This window comes from Onychomys torridus, chromosome 5 (genome assembly GCF_903995425.1).
Source record: "Onychomys torridus chromosome 5, mOncTor1.1, whole genome shotgun sequence".
NCBI lineage: Eukaryota > Metazoa > Chordata > Mammalia > Rodentia > Cricetidae > Onychomys > Onychomys torridus.
In genome coordinates this window covers 51119143-51144394 of record NC_050447.1, presented here as the reverse complement: position 1 = coordinate 51144394, position 25252 = coordinate 51119143, and the positions used below count along the sequence as shown (strand labels likewise).

General features: G+C 47.0%; 2 protein-coding genes and 1 non-coding gene across 4 annotated transcripts in view; all 3 read right to left on the bottom strand.

Annotated features, from left to right (window-relative positions):
• Window positions 1-3708: 3708 nt before the first annotated feature.
• Window positions 3709-6353, bottom strand: Rpl13 (ribosomal protein L13). The gene is made up of 6 exons (XM_036188046.1): window positions 6270-6353; window positions 5946-6055; window positions 5711-5852; window positions 5346-5519; window positions 4866-4922; window positions 3709-3908 (listed from the first exon to the last, which is right to left on the bottom strand). Exons 2-6 carry the CDS (start codon window positions 6047-6049, stop codon window positions 3750-3752), a joined length of 636 nt encoding a protein of 211 aa, XP_036043939.1. The 5' UTR covers window positions 6050-6055; window positions 6270-6353; the 3' UTR covers window positions 3709-3749.
• Window positions 5577-5662, bottom strand: LOC118584930. The gene has a single exon (XR_004945097.1). It is a non-coding gene; the product is annotated as a small nucleolar RNA MBII-202 (small nucleolar RNA).
• A 4068-nt stretch (window positions 6354-10421) lies between the features above and the next one.
• Spg7 (SPG7 matrix AAA peptidase subunit, paraplegin) overlaps window positions 10422-25252 on the bottom strand; it is a 42498-nt gene continuing 27667 nt past the window's right edge. For both annotated transcript variants that reach the window (XM_036187924.1, XM_036187925.1), the window contains 8 exons: window positions 24043-24167; window positions 22309-22411; window positions 20388-20498; window positions 17196-17311; window positions 15002-15158; window positions 14083-14249; window positions 13881-13958; window positions 10422-10792 (listed from right to left, as the gene is read on the bottom strand). In XM_036187924.1, coding sequence (XP_036043817.1) covers window positions 10628-10792; window positions 13881-13958; window positions 14083-14249; window positions 15002-15158; window positions 17196-17311; window positions 20388-20498; window positions 22309-22411; window positions 24043-24167 — 1022 coding nt within the window. In that variant the 3' untranslated portion in view covers window positions 10422-10627. The remainder of the gene's footprint in view (window positions 10793-13880; window positions 13959-14082; window positions 14250-15001; window positions 15159-17195; window positions 17312-20387; window positions 20499-22308; window positions 22412-24042; window positions 24168-25252) is intronic.

The window sequence follows — 25252 nt, the reverse complement described above, 5'->3', positions numbered from 1 at the left end:
CCTTTCTGGGTTACATGATAAAACCCTGTTTCAAAACAAGGAAAAGGAGATAGAGGAGTGGCCCAGAGGTTAAAAGTACTTGCTCTTACAGACGACCTGGGTTTGAGAGCTCACAAATGTCTTTAAAAGATTTTTTTTACATACCATGTTTGTCCTTCTGAGTCTGGGTTACCTCACTCAGGATGATTTTTTTCTAGATCCATCCATTTGCCTGCAAACCTCATGTCATTGTTTTTCTCTGCTGAGTAGTACTCCATTGTGTATATGTACCATATTTTCTTTATCCATTCTTCAGTAGAAGGGCATCTAGGTTGTTTCCAGGTTCTGGCTATTACAAACAATACTGATATGAACATAGCTGAGCAAATGCCCTTGTGGTATGATTGAGCATTCCTTAGATATATGCCCAAGAGTGCTACAGCTGGGTCTTGGGGGAGATGGATTCCCAATTTTCTAAGGAAGCGCCATATTGATTTCCAAAGTGGCTGTACAAGCTTGCATTCCCACCAGCAGTGGAGGAGAGTTCCCCTTGCTCCACATCCTCTTCAGCATAAGCTAGCTGTCTTCTGTGTTTTTGATCTTAGCCACTCTGACAGGTGTAAGGTGGTACTCACTCATAGGAGGATACTAGATGTAAAACAAAGATGACTAGACTGCTACACAACTCCAGGGAGGCTACCTAGAAAACGGGCCCCTAGGAAAGACCCAGGGATCACCCAATGACAGAGAAATGGATGAGATCTACATGAACAACCTGGACTACAGTGGAAGTAATGAAGGGCAAGATTTGAGGGAAAGAAAGCTTAGGGGAGCAGGAGATCCCAGGTGGATCAAGAACAGAAAGGGAGAACAAGGAATAACAGAGATAAATGAAGACCACATGAGAACAGGAATAGGCAGAGTGCTCGAGAGGTCCCCAGAAATCCACAATGTTATATCCTCTGTGGACTGCTGGCAATGGTTGAGAGAAAGCCTGAACTGACCTAGTCTGGTTATCAGATGAATAAACACCCTAGCAGTCGTCTTGGAACTCTCATCCAATAACTGATGGAAGTGGATGCAGAGATCCTCAGCCAGGCCCCAGGTGGAGCTCCAGGTGTCCAACTGTCGAGAAAGAGGAGGGACTGCAAGAGCATGAATTGTTGAATACAAGATTGCAAAAAGCACAGGGACAAATAGCCAATCGAAAGAAAGCACATGAATTATGAACAAAAGGCTGTGGAGCCTCCAGCTGGAGCAGGCCCTCTGGATAAGTGAGACAATTGAATAGCTTGATCTGTTTGGGAGGCGCCCAGGCTGTGGGACCAGGACCTGTCCTTAATGTATGAGCTGGCTGTTTGGAACCTTGGGCTTACACAGGGACACATGCTCAGCCTGGAAGGAGGGGACAGGACCTGCCTGTACTGAATCCACCAGGTTTAAATGAATCCCCAGGGGTGTCTTGGTCCTGGAGGAGATGGGAATGGAGAAGAGGGGCTGAGGGGAAGGTGTGGGGTGGGGGCGGGAGGGGAGAGGACAGGGGAACCCATGGCTGATGTATAAAATTAAAACACATAATAATAATAAGAATAATAATAATAATAATAAGAAGAACAAAGGTTTTTTTAATTATGTGTGTGTGTGTGTGTGTGTGTGTGTGTGTGTGTGTGCGCGCGTTGCCTACACGTATCTCTGTGCACACGAGATCATCCTGCTTGCATCAGCCAGAAAGTAGCTTCATATCCCCTGGAACTAGGGTTATAGATGGTTATGAACAATTAAGTGGGTGCTAGAAATTGAAACCTGGTCCTAAGAAAAGCTAGTGCTCTTAATCCCCGAGTCGATCTCTCCAGCACCTTCACAAGAACCTCTCAGTGCAGTTCCAGAGGAATCTGACCCATAACAACCTGTAGTCACCTGGCAGTTTATTACATCCCTCAACAGGCCTCTCCAGTTCAAACCACTGATCCTACAGAGGATTAGTGGATCCCAGCACCCATGTGGTAGCTTACAGCAAGCACCCGCAGGTCTATAGCACACATAAACTCATACAGACACACACATGTACGCTAAAAGAGGATGCAAGAAGTGGTGGCACGCACCTGTTCCAGATCTTGAGAGACAGTGGCAAGCCTGAGTTTCCAACTATCCAGGACTACCTACATTAACTCAAGAGATTCTCTTGCCTCTGCCTCCTAAGGGAGATTAAAGACATGCCCCACTACCACCTGGTGGGATTTAAAACCAAAGAGGCCAGGCAGTGGTGGCACACACCTTTAATCCCAGCACTCTGGAGGCAGAGCCAGGTGGATCTCTGTGAGTTTGAGAGTTCCAGGACAGGAACCAAAACTACACAGAGAAATCCTGTCTTGAAAAAATAAACAAATAACAACAATAAGTCTACATAGTTCCAGCATAGCTAGGTTACACAGTGAGACTATCTCAAAGGGGTGGGGGGGCAGGGAGGCAACCCCAAAGACTTACACAATTTTTAAATAATCGAAACTGACCAAAATGGCTCATAACTCCAATGGTACCAGAGCTAATCTGTAAAAAACGGTCACGAAGCAGAAATTCTAAGAATGCTCAACTGCACTCATAATTGGTATCAAATTAAGTTTTCCACACCTGGGGCTGGAGTGATGGCCCAGTGGGTGGTTTGCTCTTACAGAGGACCCAAGTTTGATTCCCTATACCCAGATGGTGGCTTACAACTCCCAGATACTCTCTTCTGGCTTCCGTGGACACTAGATTTGTACAAAGTGGACATACATACACAAAGGCCTAACACTTGTATGTCAAAAATTTCAACATCTTTGAAGTCTTCCACATACACAAAGAGGGACTTCTGCCCCCTTGTGGCCACCCAAGAGTATTGACTGGAACCTGCCACAGGTTTTAGGAACCATGGCAAATAAATCAGTCTCCAGTCTAGCACAGACTGTTTAATTAGCGAATCATGTTTTACTTCCCACTTAAGGTAAACAAATTACCAAACCTAATGCTTAGGGTCACCCACATATCTTATTTCCAGTGCCTAGTGAGGTGGGCTCAAAGGTGAGCATGTTACCTAGGACCCTTTCTTCCAGACCACTTCAGTCCAGCAAACGTGGAATGAAGGCCTGTTCAGAGGGTGTCACTAGTGTTTGGTTAACTGCTCCAAAGAAAAAGGAAGGCACTAGGCTCAGGACAGATGGCAAGCACCTGGAACCAGAAGGGCAAATTACAGTATCTAGATGCCAGCCTTTCACAAGGCTAACGTAGATGAGCATACCACATCTATTGATGGAGTAGACTGTGGCCACTTCAAGGCCTGACATGCTAATGCAAAGAAACTGCTTTGGAAAAACCACAATATCTTTCAGGGCTAGGGCTGCAGTGCTTACCATGTGTGATGCCCTGAGCTCAAAAGCTGGTAATAGGCAGCCTTCCACCTCAGCTGTGGTTATCAAACTCAACGCTGAAATACAAGAATCAGTGATGGAATGGAGACTGAGTATATCTCTTAGGAATGCTTTCTAATACAGAAGAGTTAACAAAAAACAGGTTTTGGCCCCCCCACAAAAAAGATGCAGGGGTTGGAGAGATGGCTAAGTGACTAAGAACACTGGCTACTCTTCCAGGACCCAGGTTCAATTCCCAGCACCCATGCGTCTGTAACTCCATCCTGTAACAGCACCAATGCACTGAAGTAAAAAATAAATAATAAAAATAAGCACACAATCCAGCTTTTGCTTTATGGAAAATTTATTGCAACACTCCAACAGCAATCACTTTTTCTTTTCAACATCTTGCTCTGCAGCTTCCTTTGCCCTCTTTGCTCGGATGCCAAAGAGCCGGGCATTGGCCCGTGCCATGCGAAGACTGGCAAAAGCCTTGAAGTTCTTCTCCTCTTCTGTGATGACCCTGGCTTTCTCCTTTTTGTAGACCTGGGAGGAAGACAGCAGTCAGTGTGGCTTGGACTGCAAGCTGTCCACAGACCTGTAACACTGCCTCTAATCTCAGGAGCAACAGAGGCTTCTGGTCACACACAGAACCGCCCCTCTGGGATCAAATAAGTTACTAAGTCACCACAGTACTTGAAAGGTGGTGGTAGGAGGATCCTGAGTTTAAGGGATCTAGCCCAGCTTTGGCCTACACATGGAGACCCTGCTGACTAGAACCATCCTTCAGTAGGAACACGCACTGGCTAGCTTTATGTCAACTTGACACAAATGAATTATCATTGAGGGAGCCTCAATGGGAAAATGCCTCTAAAAGATCGGGTGGTAAAGCGGGGCAGGCAGCTGACACCTTTAATCCCAGCACTCAGGAAGCAGAGGAAGAGGATCTGTGAGTTGAGGCTAGCCTGGTCTACAGTGAGGAGGGCCCAGGCCACTGTGAATGGTAGTGCTAGGCGCTACAGCAGTGCTCCTCTCCATGGCTTCCACCAGCCCTTGCCTACTGGTTCCTGCCCTTACTTCTCCAATGACAGACCACAACGTGGAATGGTAAACCAAATTTGGTTTTGATCATGGCACTTCACAGCAACAGACACATGCCTAGCCCCTTCAGCCAAAAACATCCCCCCCACACACTCACTCACTAGCATTCCACACAAGAAATGGTTAAGTTAGGGTCATGTAAAGTCTCTGCAAGGATGACAAGGCCATCCCTTAATAATATGGAGGTTAGCCAGGTGGTGATGGCACACACCTTTATCCTAAGGTTCGGGATGAAGAGGCAGGCCCATCTGCGTTCAAAGCCAACCTGGTCTATTACAGCTCTGAGTTTTAGGCAAGAGGTAATGTAGTTTCCTTTCACCAGCCTCCAACATCCGCCAAGACACTTCCCACCTGCCAAGCTTGTCTACTGCATAACTAAGCCTAAATTAAGTGTCTACTTACATTCCGGATGGGCATCACAGGTCCTGTTAGCTGGGTGGCCAATTTAAGCTCTTCAGCCTGTTTTTGAGAACAAGAAGAGAGGTGAGTCCATGATGTGTGGTTTGCTCCCAAGGAACAGGCTGCCTGGGCCTTAGCACTCAACACTTCATGGCCCCTGTGCTGCCTCACTAGGTATAGGGAGGGTTCGGTTGCAGACACAACAAATCTACCTGCTTGTAATCCACATCAACAGACACCCACACATCTTTACTTTTCTGAATACTAAAACCCTTTAGGTCCAGAAATGTTCCTAGATAACCTTGTAGGGGGCAAATACACTAAAACAGTAAGTCAGCCCCCCACCCACCCCAAGTCAACAGCTTCCAACGTTAAGATGGGAAAGCACAGAGATTTTCCCATTATGTGTCAATCTCCTCATCTGGCACCAAGACTCATCTCCGCTGAACCAAACCCGACACCCCAAAGCCCCACTGTACTCACAGAACTATCTCCCTTCTTTGGAGCAGAAGGCTTCCTGGGGAAGAGTATGAGCTTGGAGCGGTACTCCTTCAGGCGCTGCACATTGGCCTGTAGTGATTCAGTCGATTTATTTCGCCTCCTTGGGTCCACAGAGATGCCGATGGTGCGAGCCACTTTCTTATGGATACCAGCCACCTGTCCAGAAACAGACATGGGTGAAACACCTCGAAGCCCCCCTCCCCTGCTGCCCCCGCCGAGAAAGCTCGGTGTTATCAGATGGAAAAGGGTTCAAAAGTACTTTCATCAACAGAGTACAGCGATTCCGGAGAATGTCATCATTCCACCGAGACCAAGAGCACTTAACGCAGAGACCCTGCCCAACTCACCCTGAGTTCTTCCAGGCTGAAGCCCCTGCCAGCTCGGACCTTGGTGTGGTATCTCACTGTGGGGCACCTCACTATGGGCCTGATGGGACCGGACGCGGGGCGAGGAGCAATGCGGCGCGCTTTCGCCTGCCGGGCCTTGCGTCTGCAGTGAAGAGACAACAGTCACCCCCTGCCCCACACGCGTCCACTCCGGTACCCCGCCCTGGAAACCACGCAACGCCCGCGCGCCCCACACCTGCGGATCTTGCGTGCCGGCTGGTTGAACCAAGTGTCCACTCGCTGCTGCCAATCCTTGTGGAAGTGGGGCTTCAGGATCATGCCATTCCGGCTGGGCGCCATGGCTGCCTAAAGCCGCGAGGGAGAGGAGGGCGGCGGGTGAAGGCCCGAGTCCCGAGGTCCCGCCCCGATCCTCCCGCCCCTGCTCTGGCTCTGGCCCCATGCCGTCGGCGCCTAGGCTCCTCCATAGCTGCGCAGGCAGCCTCTCGTCGCCGATGGCAGCGGATGGAGCGCGATGGAGCCCGATGCAACACGATGGCGGTGGCCGGCAGTACAGACTCACCTCCTGTGCAGGAGAACGGCCGAGCGGAAAGGACCGGGCGCCGCAAAGCACCCTGGGGTTGTAGAGAGTCTGGCCAATCCAAAACACCAGCGTCCTTGAACCAATCAAAAACAGGAACAGGAGGAAATGGCGTCATGCGAACCCGCCTACCGGCGGACCATCGCCTCTCTAGCTGTTAGGCTCGAGTTTCTCGCTGTTCCCAACCTTACCCGCTTGCTCCTTCCGGCCTGGTGGGAGGGAAAAGGCGACTAGTCTTTGTGGGAATTGCTGAGTCGGTGACACACAGATAGGAAAACGCAAAAGACCCGCGAATTAAAGCCCTAAAAATCCTTCTCCCTCCTGGACCCAGTGTTTTTTCCCCACCCACCCAGGGACATTTATGCTTCTTTCTTCTTTTTTTACGAGGGTGGGGTGGGTAGAGGGCAGGGTTAGAGACAGGGTTTCTCTGTACCCTGGCTATCCTGGAACTCGCCCTGTAAACCAGGCTGGCCTGGAACTCACAGGGATGCACTTGCCTCCACCTGCTGCGTGTGCCACCACCGCCCGATTCTTTTTCCTTTAAGAGCTGTGGTCCCTCTCTGTTGCCCAGTCTTGCCTAGAACTCATGCTCCTCTTCTTCAGAGCTGAGATTACAAGCATGCACCACCATTCTCGACTTTTTTTTTTTTTTTACGATTTTTATTTTTTACTTTGTTTCCATAACTCATGTCTGCACCACGTGCATGCAGTGTTCCTGGAGGCCGGGAGAGGGCGTCGGATCCCCTGGGACTGAAGTTACTGACAGCTGTGAGCTGCCATATGACTGCTGGGAACTGAACCTCTGGAAGAGCGAGCAGCCAGTGCTTGTAACTACTGAGCCATCTCACCAGCCCCAAACTCCACATTTATTTAGATAAATCCTTTAGCCCCAGATTTAACTCCTCAGGCTTGGGTGTGGCCAAAGGCATATACTGCATTCCCACCCACAATGGCATTGACAACAAACCATGAAGAAGCCAAGGCATATACCTGTCCTGCATCTGTATGTCAATAACCCTGTCATTTCCACTCCCCACCCCTAATTACCAGGTTACATCCTGATGGAAATTCTATTATCAGAACTGCAGAAATTAAGAGAGCTATACATTTAAAAAATCCACATTATAGTTGGGCCGGGTTTCACAGACCTGTAATCCCAGGTATTCTAGAAACTGAGGCAGGACAACAGCCATTTCAAAGCTTTCTTTGGCAACTGAGTGAGACTATCTTTCAAAAATAAAGGTCTGGCAGGATGGCTCTGCAGGTTAAAGGTGCTTGCTGCCAAGTCTGACCATTTGAGTTTGATTCCTGGGATCCACATGGTGGAAGGAGAGAACTGAATTCTCCAAGTTGTCTGCTGAGCTTCCTATGGGTACCATAGTTTGTGTGTGTATGTGTGTGTGCACACACATACACACACACAGTAATGAAAAGATGACTGAGGATGTAGTTCAGTGTAGAGAACTTGCCTTTTTGTATGAGACTCTAGGGTCAATCCTCAGTAGGGGGGGGGGGAGCCACTTTGTTGTGTGTGAATGTGGAGACTGGAAGTTGATGTTGGAGATGCACTCTACCTTATTTTTGGACAGGGTCTCTCACTGAACCTGGAACTTACCAATTCAGCAAGATTGTCTGGCCAGTGACCTCCAGGGATCAGCCTGTCTCTGCCCTCTCACTCATTCCCAGGGTTATAGACAGGGGCTACTCAGACCTTCAAGCTTGGTGTCAAGCGTCTTTACTCTCTGAGCCATCTTCCTAGCCCAGAGAAAATATTTCTTGAATGAAGTCACCTAGCATGTGTCTTCTCAGACCCATTTCTAGTACCATCAAGTACCCTGCTCTCTCTTGTCTGAAAGATATTTCCACCACCACCACCTTTTCTTTCTGGACAACTAGACTCAGGTAACCACCACTAACCTAGACTAGCACCTGAGTCCCAGCTCTAGGGGCAGTGCTGCCTGGGACACTGGGTGAGTTACAGGGGTCGGAAACTGAGACACTGCTTAGAATCAGTTAGCTGAAAGGAAGTGCAGCTGTGGCCTTGTTTCCTCCGCTCATAAAACCAAGATGGACACAGAAGTGAACAGTTATGCAAAAGACTTGGCTGATGCAGTTTTTCAAGCTCGAGCTATAGGTACAGTTCCTGTTCTCCTGGGCAGAGAACTCTGCAATTCTACCCAAGAGCTTGTTGGATGACAAGCTCCTTGCAGGAGAGGCATGTTCTGCACAGGATTGCAATCTCTTGCATTCAAGTCCCAGTTTCTTATGGCTATGGCATGCTCATTCCAAGGCAAGCTGTCTCTGAAGTAGCTCCTCTCTTCCCTTCCAGTACTTACTGAAACTTAGGTGTTTGGGAGCATCAGAAAATTCCAGCCTAATTCTTGTCATGCATAATCTGGGACTCCTTTAGATATATAACCTTAATTCTTTTTTGATTTTTAAAGATTAATTTAATATTCATGTGTGAGCCTGCATATGTTATGTGCACATGTGTTCAGGAGCCCACAGAGACCAGAAAAGGGCAATAGATCCCTCAGAACTAGAGTTACATAGGTGGTTGTGAGCATATAGGTACTGGGAATCAAATCCTGGGTCCTTCTGCAAAAGAAGTAAACACATCAGGCTGTGGTAGCGCATGCCTTTAATCCTGAGGCAGAGGTAGGTGGATCTCTCTGAGTTTGAAACCAGCCTGGTCTACATAATCAAGGCCTGGTCTCAAAAACAAAAACAAAAACAAAAACAAAACACAAATTAGGGCTGGAGAGATGGCTCAGTGGTTAAGGGCACTTACTTGTTCTTGCAAAGGCCTAGATTTGATTACCAGCACCCACATGGTGGTCAGAACTATTCATAACTGTAGTTCTAGGGAATCCAGTGCTTTCTTCTGACACTCATGGGCACCAAGCACTAAACATACACACACACACACACACACACACACACACACACACACATATATATATATATATAAAAACATATATATAATACACACTCATACACACACACACACATATACATATACACATTCAGGCAAAATATTTATACACATAAAATTTTAAAATCTAAAAAAGAAAAAAGGTAGACAGTACTATTTCAATGGATAACAGTTTTTATATTGGTTTATCATTATTCATTTTATTTTAGAGATAGGGTCTCACTATGTACCTCTGGCTGGTGTGGAATTCTGTAGACTGGGCTCAAAATCATCAAAATCTGCCTGTTTGTGCCTCCCAAGTGCTGCATCTAAAGGTTTGTGCCATCAAGCCTGGCATACGTACTTTGTGTGTATGGATCTGGGTATATGTGTGCCCTGGCATGGACTGGTCAGAGGACAACCATAGGAGACCAGTAATTGAACTCAGGTTTCCAGGTTTGCAGAGTCACCATGTCTGCTCAAGACACCGCTATAGAGAAATAGAAAACCTAATTATGCGCCAATCTTTGGTAAGAACCAGAACTCAATCAAACTTAAAATGTTCTTCCCAACCCCTTGAGGCACCCCAGCTGCTGCTGCTGGTCCAGCTGCCACTTCCTGCTGCCCAGCAGCTTCCTCAGGTGCAGAGTGCTGGGCAATGAGAACATTTGCTGTCAGGAAGTCACTGTAACCCATGCTCCAAATGCTACTGCACAGGAAGGGTGGAGACGCCACAGGCAGGAGCTATGAACCAGCAAGTACCTGTGGCTCACCCTACAGGGTTTGAGTTCAGACGCCTACACAAAAGGCTTGTCTCTTGCCACTGAAGGGCTCAAGGTATAAAGTGAGGTATCAGTTTTGGTGGTGGAAGCCAAGGCTCTCTTTACACAAGAAGGACCAGGCAGGGCAGATTCTCCACTTGCTGATGCACACAGCAGTAGGTGGCAGTATTTGCATCTTCCAACAGCGCCTGTTCCCAACTTTGGCCCCCTTAATGAGCGAGCCTTGTGATGAGGACAGTCAGCTCAGAGGGTCTTTCATCTTGGATCCTATTAGCATTCTGACGGAGTCCAGGACACAAACAGGGGATCATTCAGTCCAACTAACTGGTGTGCTACCTTCAGATCTACAGAGCTACACAGGGAGACAGCATCTGAAGCCCCAGAAACTTAATTCCAGCATGCACACTCCCCATAAGGAAAGCAATTCATATAGAAAGGTCAGTTGTCTCTGCAAATGATTTATTAATTCTGAATCAATAAATACATATCAGAAGTCTTCATCAGAAACCAGAGAGCTAACAGAGGCTGAGGTTCAAGTTTCAGGCGAAAAGACACTTGGAGGCTGATGGCAGCTGGCTGACAAGTCCAGAGACAGCTGCAGGTGCAGTGGAGGAGAGCAGCTAGCTGGGCCTTGGAGGTGGGGGCTATGGAGCCGGAGCCTCTTCCTCCCCCGAGGCCTGTTTCTCCTTTTCAGCATCAATCCATTTCTGTGGTGCGATCATTTTTTTTGGCCCATGGGGCGGTGGGCCAATGAGGGCCTCAATGTCCTCATAGTTTATCACTTCCTTTTCCAGAAGGGCATTCGCCAGCTAGAAAGAACAAACACAGCAGTGTGTGAGTGCCCTGGACAAAGACAAGAGCCTTGGAGGGCAGAACATCAGAGATGAAAACCCATCCCACAGAATGGCTCTGTGTCCCAGGAAAGTAGGAGGGCTAGTCTGTGAGCAGGATGCCTCAGAAAGGTCACCTCCCCAGAGAGACAGGCGCAAAGGCACTTTAGGCAAAGAATTGCTCCCTGTCTTTACCCTAAAAATGATCTGTCAGCTGCCAGCCTCATTAATTTTTCTATTTCCTTTCAAAACCTCTGCTTATTTCTGGCAACTGCAATTTCCTTCACCAAACAAGGTATGTGTGTCTGGGAGAGGCAGGTGGGGGTGCTAAATAGAGAGGCTTGTGCTTGGAATCTGGGGAGATAGGCACTGACTGACACAACCGGGGAGGAACTTCCGCTGCTTTAGATACGGTCCTGAACATTATCATCACCATCATCACCTCATTATTATTATATTCCCAGACAGGAATATTATATATTATATATATTACATATATCACAGGCTGACCTGCAGCTTGCTATGCTCCTGTCTTAACTTCTTGAATGCCAGGATTACATATGCTACCATGCCTGAGCCAGAAAATATTTTTATCCTAAAGGTCCTATATCTGTGCCCATATCCTGCTACATCTCGCTGGTTAAGAAAACTCTTCCAAGAGCTGGATATGGTGAAGCACATCTTTTACCCTACCATACCAGAGACAGAGAGAAAGGTAGGTTTATGAGTTTGAGATCACTCTAGTTCCAAGCCAGCTAGGGATACATAATGAAACCCTATTTCAAAACTACAAAAACAAAACAAAACTCTTCCAACTCAAAGGTTAAGGGTGGTGCTTGCTGCTCATACAGAGGACCTGGGTTTGGTTCCCAGCACCTACATGGCAGCTTTCAATTGCCTATAACTCCAATTCCAAGGGAGCAACACCCTCTTCTGACCCACACAGGTTCCTGCACAAATGTGGTACACATACATACACTCAGGCACATGCAAAGACATTAAATAAACAAATCTAAACACAATATTTAAAAGAAAATTCTTACACGTTTTCTCTTTTTTGGTACAGCTGGGCCTTAAACATGCTAGGCCTGGGGTGATGTCTATAGCTATACTGAGAGGTACAGTTCCCTTTTGCTCTAATCTGTCACTAGACTAAAACCTATTCATTGTAGCAGTTCTGAGATACCCTATTGGTGGTCTTGCTAACCCCATCCTCCTCCCAATACAGGAAGCTGATGTTGTGTACAGTAACACTGGCTCCTTACTAGGTAGGGGTTGCTTCAGCAGAGTTTGCACTGCCAGAGAATCTAGTGAGGCAGATCTGGTCTAGGACCAATACTCTGAGGGCCTGAAACAGGATTCCAGCCCAACATAGCAGCTGCTTTTTTTTTTTTCCCCCCTGAAACAGTGTTTCTCTGTGTAGTAGCCTTGGCTGTCCTGGAACCTCCTTTGTGGACCAGACTGAACTCAACTAAGAGAGATCTACCTGCCTCTGCCTTCTGAGTGCTGGGATTAAAGGTGTGTGCCACCATGCCTGGCTTTTTTTTTTTTTTTTTTTTTTTTAGCTGAGGATCGAACCCAGGGCCTTGTGCTTGCTAGGCAAGCACTCTACCACTGAGCTAAATCCCCAACCCCACTGGCTTTTTAAAAAATTTTGAAAGCAAGATGTCAATCAGTAGGCTAAGCTGACCATGAACTCAATTGTCCTTGTGTTTCTGCCTCCACTGAGCTGGGACAACAATGCTTGGCTCAGTTGCCTCACTTGAAGGAAGCAAAAGGCTACAAACAACTGCCCACAGCAGCTCTTGTCTGACTTCATGTGGCACCAAGAACTATCACTTCCCACTGCCTTCGGAATAGAAGCCATCGTAATCTAGGACACAGTGTCCTCATCTCTGGAACTGTCCTCCCACCACTGAGACACCAGACAGACCACAGGACATCGCGTAGTTCTGGGCTAACCTAGGACAGCTCTGGTCATTGAAACCAGGGAGGTCTGAGAGATTGTCACAGGCGAGAGGGGCATAAGGAGAAGTAATGACTGCATGTCTGTGGGATCCATGCCACTGGGAAGGGGAGCAGGTGCGAATCCACTAAGGGCTCAGTTCATATGTGTCCGTGCTGGGCTGCTGCGTGAGGATGCCCTACACCAGGGAGATGGTAACTGTAGGGCACACGTTGTGATGACTAAGGTTACTCTGTACTATATACGTATAGCTTTTCGGAATCTAAAACTATTCTAAAATGAAAGATTTTTTTAAAAAATTTGAGGGAGGGCTGGAGAGATGTCTCAGTGGTTAAGAGCATATAGTAGCTGGGTAGGGTGGAATGCACCTTAATCCCGGCACTTGGGAGGCAGAGGCATGGAGATCTCTGTGAGTTTGAGGCCAGCCTGGTCTCCACAGTGAGTTAGGACATCCAGGACTACATAGAGAACCTGTCTCAAAAAATAAGCAAACAAATATAAACAAAAATAAAAAGAACATACAAAAGAAGAAGGTGGTGAAGGAGAAGAAAAGCATGTACTACCTTTGTAGAGGAGCCAAATCCCTTCCCAGCACTCCAATCAGGGGCCCCACAACTACTTGTAATTCCAGCTCCAGGGGACCCAGTGCCTTCCTCTGGCCTCTGCGGTCACTTGCACTCAAGTGCAGACACTTACAAACATGTGCACAGTTAAAAATAAATTTAAAAATAAATAATTTTTTCCCCAGAGGAAAAGTTTTGTTTGTTTTTTTAAAAATTTTTTTTATTTTCCGCACCTGAGGACTGAACCCAGGGCCTTGTGCTTGCTAGGCAAGCGCTCTGCCACTGAGCTAACTCCCCAACCCCAAGAAAAAGTTTTAAGTACTGGAAAACTGCTAAAATTCAATGTTGATTACTGCTGGTGCTACATAACATGTGCATGTGAGTAGAGGAAATTCTCTGAATGAACTGACTTGATATGATTGTAGTAAAAAGACAGGAAAATACATTCCAGCTGAAGGTGTCAATAGTGAGCACAATGTCCCCTACACTTCCAAGGGCTCCTGCGATGCCTTGGGGTGCCAGGCCCACATGCGCTCACCGCCTGCAGCTTGTCCAGGTTGTCCAGCAGCACCCTCTCAGTGTGTCTGTAGGCCTTGGCCACCAGCACTTTTGCTTCCTGGAAAGGAAGAGGTAAGTCTGTCATGAGAAAGGTATGGAGCACTGTCCACAGGGGCACTGCAGGCTCCTGCAGAGACCCAGATGCTTCTCCTCCATGGGCAGTAAGGCCTGTGTCCACTCACGTGGTCCATCAGCTGCTGAAGGCCCTGGCTGAAGGGACGCCGACCAATGCCCACGAGGCCCTCTTGTGCCTCGGGGAAGGAGATAGGCCCAATGCTAGGTGCCATCCCAAACTGCTTCACCATGGAGTATGCAATGCGGGTAACCTTCCTCAAGTCATCCTGGGCCCCTGGAATCAAGACAAGGAAGTATTCTGAAGAGGGCATGCACACTGCAGCACCTGACCTCAGGCTGTTGTAGCCCAAGCAGCAGCACCAAACTTCCCAGAACACTATGCTTACAACTTCCACAGCAAAACACTGACTGGGACAGGGTACCTTGTTACTCTTTTCTTTTTCATCACATTTATTTTTATTATACGTGTGTGAGTGCACACACAAGCAAATGTCGGAAGAGCTTGCAGGAGTTGGTTCCCTTATTTCACAATATGGGTTCTAGGGACTGACTTCCAATCAGCAGACTTGACAGCAAGCCCCTTCACCTGCTGAGCCATTTCACTGGCTCATTATTGCTTCTTAAAGGAAAAAACTTAACTGCTCAGGACACTGGCCTGCCTTACATCAGTGACATGCTCAAGCACACCGTCAGGTCTGTACTAGAGAAGCCGTCACATTTGAGGCACAAATGTCCCTGAGACCCCCATGACCTTTCTGGATATCTAGTAAATGCTCTAATATCCAGTTCTATGTAGCCATGACCAGTAATTAACCAAGCAAACCTATTTACAGTCTATCTACATGAAAGTTTTAAAATATGTATCTTAAAGTAAAGCTTCCACTTAGTTGCAAGTCTCCTCTGGCTCCAACTACATGTGCACTGCACACATTTCCACTATTCTCGCCCTCTCAAGTGCACTGAGCAGAAAGAAACAGGCATTAGGGCACTTTGAAAAAGCCACACCCTAAGGGCTAGCCTTCTCACCAGAGGTAACCCTGCTGAACGAGATGGCCTCAGCTGCGCGACCGCCTAGTGCCATGCACATCCGCTCAAACAGCTGCTCCTTGGTGAAGAGGTACTGGTCCCGAGGGAGCATCTGAGCGAAGCCCAGAGCAGCATTTGTTCGAGGTGCTATGGATACCTGCAGAAGAACAACAGAGCAGGGAGGCAGGGCCCTCCTAAAACTCTCATCACAGAGTGTCAAGCAGCCAGTCAGGCTAGTCTGTACATCCCAGTTCTTAGAGAACCTCACACCGCAGAAGGCAGCTCATGGAGACAGGAGTTTCTGTACAGTATGTTCCTCAGTAGCACTGTGTGCATAGGAAGTCAATATGACAGCTCTCTTAGAAGCAATCCCAAGGTGTAAGGGCAAACTTCACCTCACATGCCAGTTAGCACTGACCCATGAGAAACACCAGAATGTTTCCAAGGAAAGGAGGCCACCCTACCCTTGCCTTCTCCCGCTACAATCCAATGCCAGACATTTGAAAAAGAGGCAAGACTACTGCTCCAACAGGCCAAGAAGAAGCTGCTAAATCACAAAGAACAGTGGGTAGGGCAGGTATATGCAGGCCCAGCTCCCTCTGAGCCCCAGATGGAAGCTAGTATTAACATTCAAAGTCACTGGGTGCTGGTGGGGTGGCGCACGCCTTTAATCCCAGCACTCGGGAGGCAGAGGCAGGCGGATCTCTGTGAGTTTGAGGCCAGCCTGAGCTACAGAATGAGATCCAGGTTAAGCACCAAAACTACACAGAGAAACCCTGTCTCAAAAAAGCAAAAAAAAAAAAAAAAAAAAGTCAGGGGTATGACTACAGTTCAATGATAAAGAGCTTGCTTAGCACATGCAAGGCCCTGGGTTGGGTTGATCCCCAGAAATGCCAGAAAGAAAGAAAGACAGGGGCTGGAGAAATGGCGCAGTAGTTAAGAGCACTGGCTGTCCACAGGATTCTGAGGTTCATTCCCAGCACCCACATGGTGACTCATAACCTTCTGTAACTCTGATTCAAGAGGATCCAATGCCCACTTCTGGCTTCTATGAGCACTAGGTATATATGTGGTAAACTGGCATACATGTAGTCAAAATACCCACACATAATAAAGTAATTAAAAAATTATTTTTTTTGTTTTTTTCAATAAATAAATAAATAAAATAAATAAATGATAATCCATTGCTGCTCAGTAAAAAGAAAATTGTTTTACTTTCTTTTCTGAGACAGAGATTCTCTGTGTAGCCCTGGCTGCCCTGGAACTAACTCTGTAGACCAGGCTTGCCTCAAATTCACAGAGATCCATCTGCCTCTGCTTCCTGAGTGCTGGGATTAAATGTGTGCACCACCACCACCTGAACAGAAATTTTCTTACAAGATGATTTAGTGTCTGTAATAAGGACAAACTGGTCACGGTGACAGCCACATCAGTAACAGTGCCACAGTTTCCTTCACATGCTTCCAATCATGAAAACCAAGTGACAATTTTGAGAACTTAAAGAAATCTTGGGTTTGGTATTTGGAGTTTTTGAGACAGTATTTATTTTGCTACTGAGTTCATTAGTGCCCAGCCTGCCTCAAGCTGGGCTGGTCCCCAGATCAGTGCCTGCTAAATACACCATGGGGTAGCAGGTAGGAGTTAACCTCTTGCCAATCCCAGGTACACAGAAGGAACTGCTCCACTCTCTTTCAAAGAGACCAGCCAACATGATGTTAGAGTGTACATACGGGCAGTCAGCTGTCTGCTGCACTGTCTCATCCTCCACTGCTCGGGTGGGAACAGTAATGTTCCAACAAAGCCCCTATGCAACCCTTGCTACTTGTCAGAGCTGCTCAGGCCTCCCTACTCAGATGACACATCTCTTGTCCCATATCCCTGGGTACCTCAAGGGTCTTTATGCATAGTCTCTTGATTTCTGGAAATTATCTCAAAATAATCATTTGCCATTCTGAGCAGAAACAAGTTCAGCTCTCCACCATGAGGCTCACGTGGACAAGGACAGAGGCCTTGGACATAGGAACCTTCCCCTCATGCCTGGTCACTGAGGCTGAGTACCCATTCCTGCCTTTTCTTCCTCACTCCCACTACGGGCTACAGCCAGAGTCATGCCAAGGTGGTGATAACATTTCTCTCACATAACACAAACACATGTGGAGTTCAGGACACCTGCCACCTTTTCATCACAACCCACCTTCATCACAGCCTCTGTGTGTTCGAGCAGCCAACCGACCAAGGCGTGGCCAGACTCATGGAAGGCAACTATTCTCTGTTCCTCCTTGGAAAGGATCTTACTCTTTTTAGCAGTTCCTGAAAGAAGTCAAGAACCAAGTTCAGGGACAAAGTGCTCTGGGTACCTTCTAGGCACTCTCTTCTTGCTTGGCACTTCTGTAGCTCTGCTAAGTTTTCATACAGACATGACTCTTAACATCCAAAATCAAGGGAACTCTAGAGAAGAGGTGGAGTGGAGTGTTTCTTGGGAACCATCAAAACACTTCTTTTTTTCTTTTTTTTTGAGACAGGGTTTCTCTGTGTAGCCTTGGCTGTCCTAGAACTGGATCTGTAGACAGGCTGGCCTTGAACTCAAAGATTCACTTGCCTTTGCCTCCCAAGTGCACCACCCCCAGCCCCACCCCCTATCTATCAAAGCAGTTCTTTAGTCTTCACCTGTCCCATGAGAGACTTCTGACTTTGTTCCTGATAGGCTGAGGAGGGCTCCTTCAGAGTCCCAGCAGCAGCAGCAGCAGCAGTCTCTGCTGCAGGGTTCTGCTGCTATCCTTCTCCCTATGGGACGAGGGCCTCACACCCCAGGGGCAAATCTACTTAAACTCCCCTGCTCAGCTTCTGGTCACTTACCACCTCAAACTTCCCAAACATTAAGTTCCCTTCTGTGCATCTTTTTGCTGTTGTTGCTGCTGTATTTTGAGACAGGATCTCACTATGTTGCACAGGCCATCAGGTGCCACCACACCTGACTTCAAGTTAATGTTTAGGACATGTGGTGGTTTGAAAAGAAAATGGCCCCAAAGGGAATTGTACTATTAGAAGGTGTGGCCTTGTTAGAGTAGGTGTGGCCTTGTTGGAGTAGGTATGGTCTTGTTGGAGGAAGTATGTCACTGTGGAGGTGGACTTCGAGGTCTCATATGCTCAAGATACTGCCTAGAGTGACAGTCCACTTCCTAATTGCCTTCTGATCAAGATGTAGCCAGCACCATGTCTGCCTACACACCGCCATGCTCCCTGCCATGATGATAATGGACTGAACCTCTGAACTATAAGTGAGCCACCTTAATGAAATATTTTCTTTATAAGAGTTGCTGTGGTTGGGCTGGAGAGATGGCTCAGAGGTTAAGAGCACCAACTGCTCTTCCAGAGGTCCTGAGTTCAATTCCCAGCACCCACATTGTGGCTCACAACCATCTGTAATGAGATCTGGCACCCTCTTCTGTATACATAATTTAAAAAAAAAAAAAAAAAAAAAGAGTTGCTGTAGTCATGGTGCATGGTGTCTCTTCACAGCAATAGAAATCCTAACTAAGACAGCACAAATGCCACAAGGTTCTCAAGGCTGAAACTCTGGAAGCAGCAAGTTCTTGAAGGAGGGCCAGAGCTCTGTCACTACCTAGCTATGATTTCTTCAACCAGCAGAGGAAAGAACTAAAGCTGCCTATATTTTACTAAAAGAGTGTTTTAGCCAGGCATGATGATGCACACCTTTAATCCCAGCACTCAGGAGTTCTAGAGGTGGGCGGATCTCTGTGAGTTCCAGTCCAGTCTGGTCTACACACTAAACCCTCTCTTAAAAGTATAAATAAAAAAGTATGCTTTTCTCTAAGAGTTTTGTTTTCTGGTGGGAGTTGACAGCTTTCAGTAGTGGCATTAACACAGGGGCGAGCAAGTGAGAATAGGCAGGCCCATTAAACACAGCACTAACAGGACACTGCCTTGTGTTTGAATACTGAGAATAAACCTCCATCTTGGCTCTGAGGGAAAGGCTAGTCCACAGTGAAGATCCAGGAATTGTGGGGCCTACAGTCCTGTATTTGACACTCACAATCATCTCCAGCTACACTGATCAGCTGCCACTGTATCTGTCAGGCTCACGGCTCCCAGTAATTGTGTAGGAGGTTCCAGCACATGTCACTCAGGAGGCACAAAATGAGCTGGGTATGGTGGTGGACACCTCTGATCCTAGCTCTTAGGAGGCAGAGGCAGGAGGATCTCTCTGAATTCAAGGCCATCCTGGTCTATAGAGAGCTCCAGGACTATAGAGAGAGATCCTACCTAAAAAAAAAAAAAAAAAAAAAAAAGCTTTTGGTTAAGCAACATTGCAAAGCAGTCTTGTTCACTAGGCATTATGATTCATGATTTTAATTCCAGCACTCAGGAGGCTGTGGCAGGCAGATCTCTCTGTAAGTTCAAGTCCAGCCAATTCTGTATGATGAGACCCCATCTCAAAAAAAAAACAACAACCAAAAACAGGGGCTGGAGAGATGGCTAAGTGGTTAAGAGCACCGGCTGCTCTTCCTGAGGTCCTGAGTTCAATTCCCAGCAACCACATGGTGGCTCATAACCATCTGTAATGAGATCTGACACACAGGCAAAACACTGTATACATAATAAATAAATCCTTTAAAAATAAAACCAAAATACAAAAACAAAAACATTAAAACCAAAACCAAACAAACAGCACCCCATCCTCTTGATGGAAAATGAGGCTCCTACCTTGTTAATCACCAGAGCCATTAGCTCCAGGAAGATGAGAGTCAGGGGCAGGTTTATCCCTCTCCCATAGACCCTGTAGGTGTCTTTTGGGGACAGCAGCCTCTACCTACACTAGACTTGGCTGGCTGTGCCTCATCTGGTCCAAGGTGGGCTCTCAGCCACCTCATGGTGCCTAGGATAAACCCTGGCTTTCCTGGAACTCAGCAAGCTGGCTTCAAACTCACAGAGATTCTCTTGCCTCTGCCTCCCAAATGCTTGGATTAAAGGTGTATAGCACCATGCCTGGCCTTTCTACCCCCTCCCCCCATTTTTTTGAGATAGTGTCTCTTGTAGTCCAGGCTGGCCTGGTACTCACTATGAGGCGAGGATGGCTTTGAACTCTTGATCTTCCACCTCCCAAGTGTTGGTATTACAAATATGTGTGCTAGCATACTGGGCTTGAAGATGTTTTTCTATTTGCTTGAGGAGTAGGTCTATTCTTAGGTAAATTTACAAATCTCAAATGGAGGAAAAGTTACAATTCCTTGCTACTTATGTAACGACAGAACCCAGTCTACTTCCACCTATCCTGCCCTAACTTGTCTGGCACAGACAACTTCTAACAGGTCATCTGAAAGCTTCAGCCCTAACAAGGCCTTAACAAGGGGTGTGGTCCGCATACCAGCAATGACACGCTCCACGGCATACTCAAAGTTGAACGTGTGGACAGATGTGTGCCCCTCCCGAGCAGCATGCAGAGCAGCCTCATTGCAGATGTTGGCGATGTCTGCGCCTGTCAACACAAACCACAGGCAGGGATAGGGGGTGGTACTGGCTCTTCCCTGTCAGCATTTAGGAAAAGGAAAGAGAAGGGAGGGGGGAGACTCAGTTTTTTGTTTGTTTGTTTTTTTGAGCTGAGGATCAAACCCAGGGCCTTACACTTGCTAGGCAAGCACTCTACCACTGAGCTAAATCCCCAATGAGACTCTGCTTTTAATGAAGAAAAACAGAGAGAAAAAGAGCCCAAAGTGGGGCATGGGCCTATGAGTCCATTACTGGAGAGGCTGCCGCAAGAGGTCTACAAGGCCTAGGCAAGTATAGTCTACACAATGCAACTGTCTTAAAATAACAAAGGAACAAGGAGGAAGGAGGGAAGGAGGAAGGGCAGAAGGAAAGGAAGGGAAGGGAGATGGGAGGGAGGAAGAAGGAAAGAAGAAGGGAGAGGAGGGGAGGGAAGGAAATAAAGAAGAGTTGACAGGAACTGTGGCAGGAGGAGAGCAGGAAGTGGGGAGGCAGGAAGTTGGGAGAGCTGGAAGGCAGGAGGCAGGGGAGCAGGCAATTAGTGCTGTCCCAGAAGCCCTCTGGGGCTGCTGGCTGAAGCACTGCAATGTCATGCTGCTCTGGATCTTCAAGTCCTTTCCTGTCTGCCTCTGTACTGTTTTATGTCACTTGACACTTTTTTTTTTCTTTTTTCTTTTGTTTTGTTTTTCAAGACAGGGTTTCTCTGTGTAGTTTTGGTGCCTGTCCTGGATCTTGCTCTGTAGACCAGGCTGGCCTCGAACTCACAGAGATTTGCCTGGCTCCGCCTCCTGAGTGCTGGGATTAAAGGCGTGCGCTACCACTGCCCGGCTACTTGACACTTCTTATGTGTACAAAAAAGCAAGAATGAAGAGCTCTCATGTGTACAAATTCTGCTAAAGACTGAAGGGTAATCAAAAAGAAGAAAGTAGTCTAAGAGAACTTTTGGTTTTGTTTTTAGAGACAGGGTCTCATGCTATATGCTACAGCCTCGCCTGCCCTTAAACTCACACAGTCTTTGTGTCTCAGCCTCTCAAGTGTTTAAGTATAGGCACAGGTGCCAATACATATGAAATAAAAAATAAACAAATTTAAAAAAAAAAGATTATAGGCATAAGCCTGGATTTTGGGGTAATTTTAAATGCACATTAACCTTTAAAATGAGAGCTATACATACAGAAAGGAAACCTAATTGTGATTTCTTTCTTTTCTTCTTTCCTTTTTTTTAATTTTTTTTTAAGTTTTTGGTTTTTCGAGCAGCGTTTTTCTGTGTAGCCCTGGCTGTCCTATAACTCATTTTGTAGACCTGGCTGTCCTATAACTCATTTTGTAGACCTGGCTGTCCTGGAACTCACAGAGATCCATCTGCCTCTGCCTCCCGAGAGCAGGGATTGAAGGTGTGCACCACCACCGCAGGCACCTAATTGTGACTTCTGCTCATTGGAAATCACATGGGGACTGTGCAGAGGAAGCCTGGTGGGGCAGTCTAAACTGGAAGGTGTTCGCTAGGTAAATACAACACAGGAGACACAGGCAGACTGTCTCACAGTCCTCTGACAGCAGGAGCTGTGGGGCCATCATGATGTTGACTGCTACTTTGGTGGAGACATCACAACTGCTACCTGTGAAGTCAGGCTACTGCTTCCCCCACGAGAGGAAGGAAGTCCTTTCCTGGCCCTCTGCTGCTCGCATTCACACTTGACCTCCCCAGGCCGGACTGATGAGTAACTCAGAGCAGAGACAGTACTTGCACTGGGAGATGGAGGCTCTCTGTCATGAATACATGCCTAAGGTTGAGGTCATACCACTGAATCCCGGTGTCAGCTCTGCCAGGCGCTGGGAGTAAAAGCTGCTGGGCTGGGTCAACTTCAGGCCTTTCAGGTGCTGCTCGAAAATCTCCCGCCTCTCCTGTCACGAACGGGAAGACACAGCTGAAATCACACTTGGCTAACAAGACAAACCCTTCTCCCACAAGCTCCATGATGAAACGTGGCCATCACAGCAAACACTGGCTTCTACATGCTTGACATTCTCAGTCATTACCCGTGCTCTTAGAAACCAATTTACAGAGCTCCAAGCAGCAATTTAAAGATGAAAAGAAAATAAATGTAATAGAATACAAGTAAAGCATACCACACATAGCAAAGATTTATTCCACAAAAATTCTGCAAGTCACACATTCTGGATCCTGACATAAAATATCTGACATTGTCAGGAGACAACCAGCTTCTCTTAAGTAAAGTGAGGGATACTGAGGCTACCCCACACATCTCTCTCCAGTGGCATTAACTAACTACCCAGCCGTTATATTTGATCTCCTTCCTTCCACACAGACCCTCTATCCAATTCCTGCTCTCTCAAGGCTATAATACAGGTTCTTTGACCATGTTGCAGGACCAAACAGAAGCTTGTGAGAAAGAGGCTATAAGGGAAGAAAACCGTGGTTTCTGAGGCTTTCATGGACACCTCTTCCAAGACAAAGTCAAGTGTAGTTACAAAAGGCAAGATGATTAGAGACTGAAAAAAGATGGCTCAGAGGTTAGGAATACATGTTGCTCTTTCAGAGGACCTGGGTTCAGTCCCTAGGATCCACAAGGTGGTTCACAACCATCTGTAACACTAGTTGCAGGGGACCCAGGGGATCGGATACTCTCTTCTGACCTCCTCTGGCACTAGGAACACACATGGTGCCCATGCATTCATACAAGTAAACTCTCATATACATAAAAATGCATAAATAAATACATCAAAGAGGGAGGGATGAAAAACCCAAGACTTCCCACAAATTCAAGATGAAAAGGAGAGATGCCCTCATTTTGATTTGAATTTAGTATAAAACTCAACCCAAGCCAGACAGCGGTGGCGCACACCTTTAATCCCAGCACTGGGGAGGCAGAGGCAATCTCTGAGGTTGAGGACAGCCTGGTCTGTGGAGAGAATTCCAGGACAGCCAGGGCTATACATAGAAATCCTGTCTCAAAAAATAAAAACAAAACAAACAAACAAACAAAAACCCAAACCACCTAACCTAGACCAACCAGTGCAGTCAACTCCACACACTCAAGGATGAAGGTAGAAGACACTGGGCAAACTTTAGCTCACTGTGAAAATAAGAGAGCAGTGACTAAGTACTGAGCGAGCCCCATCACCAGGACCCTATGATCTCAGCATTCAAGAAGTAGAAGCCAGAGAAACCCTGTCTCGAAAAAACAAAAACAAAAACAAACAAAAAGTAGAAGCTAGAGAATCATAAGTTCAAAGCCAGCCAGGGCTACATAGCAAGACTCTGTTTCAAAAACCAAACCAAACCAAAACAACTCCAAAAGGAGATTGGGTATTATGGCGCCAGAGTGGCCATGGACACTTACTTGGGCCCCGAGGGCCACAGTAATGTCACACCAAGGCTAGATACTGGAGAAAAGAACCACGACAGCTATAAAACTAGAGCTTGTTCCCCCAGGAGGGAAGGAAGGCTGTGGCCAGGCCATAAGAACTGTGCTATGAAAAACTGGTTGCCCATCCTTCCCGGCGGTTCTGACCTGAAGAGTGGGAAGATCAATGAAGACATGCCTATCGAGTCGACCAGGCCTCATCAGAGCATTGTCCAAAACATCAGCTCGATTCGTGGAAGCCAAGACGATGACATGGTCTGTGGTGCCCATTCCTGAGAGAACAGAGCAGACACAGCGGCCTTTGGAGTGGAGGATTTCGACAGAATGGCTCTGTGGTGCCCATTCCTGAGAGAACAGAGCAGACACAGTGGCCTTTGGAGTGGAGGATTTCGACAGAATGGCTTTTCCCAGTGACTAACCCCTTGAGGGCATAGCAGGAAAAAAGTAAAGGCCCAGGGGATTGGGGGAAGAACACCAAATTCCTTCTGGACAGGATGATGAGGTACAGGCACCTTCCCAAAGGCTTCCAAAGAAAGTCATGCCAAAAGTGTGAAGTTGCTTGTTTTTCAACAACAGCAGTTTCCCTTGGCTGTATGTAGAGGCTGAATGGCCCAAAGACCCTCTGGAGACTCAGGTGGATCCCTGCAAGCGAGTAGGAAATTTTCATCCCAAGGAGCTATTGTGCTTGCTGAGCTGCAGCTCTTTACTGTGTGGTATCTAAACCCTTTAATACCTGCGTTTAGGCATGAGGTTTCTTGTCCAAGATGTCAAAAGTGGGGCTGGAGAGATTACTCAGTGGTTAGAAACAGTGCTACTCTAGCAGAGGACTCAGGTTTGGTTCCCAGCACACACATCAGGTGGCTCACCACCATATGTAAATCTAGTTTCAGGAGGTCTGCCTTCTTTTGACATCCACGGGCACCAGGCACACATGTAGTACACATATGTAAACAGAGACACAACATTCATACATGGTTTTTTTAAAGTGGCTCAGAAACCACCCGGATCCTTGACTAGATGTGACTGGGAGAAAAAAAATCAACTACACAGAAAGGTTTATAGTCAGGTATGGTGGTGCACATCACCTTTACTCCCAGCATTTGGGAAGCAGAGGCAAGAGGATCTCTGTGAGTTCTAGGTCAGCCTGGTCTACATGGCAAATTCCAGGAGAGCCAAAACATAGAGACCTCCCAAAACAAACAAACAAACAAACAAACAAAACAACAAACTCCCTTAAAAATGTTCTTTCTAAAGAAGCTGGGGAGGGGGCTAAGAATGTAGGTTAATTGCTAGAGTGCATGTCTACTATGCAGGAAGTCCTGGGTTCAATCCTCAGCACCACATAAACCAGGTGTGG

What these genes read in the sequence shown, in the direction of transcription:
- Rpl13 (XM_036188046.1), bottom strand. Translation starts at nt 6,049, where the DNA reads ATGGCGCCCAGCCGGAATGGCATGATCCTGAAGCCCCACTTCCACAAG. An exon ending in CAAAGAAGGGAGATAGTTCT is followed by an intron (nt 4,923 to 5,345) that starts GTGAGTACAGTG and finishes TCTCAAAAACAG; the next exon opens with GCTGAAGAGCTTAAATTGGC. An exon ending in CTGTGATGCCCATCCGGAAT is followed by an intron (nt 3,909 to 4,865) that starts GTAAGTAGACAC and finishes TCTTCCTCCCAG; the next exon opens with GTCTACAAAAAGGAGAAAGC.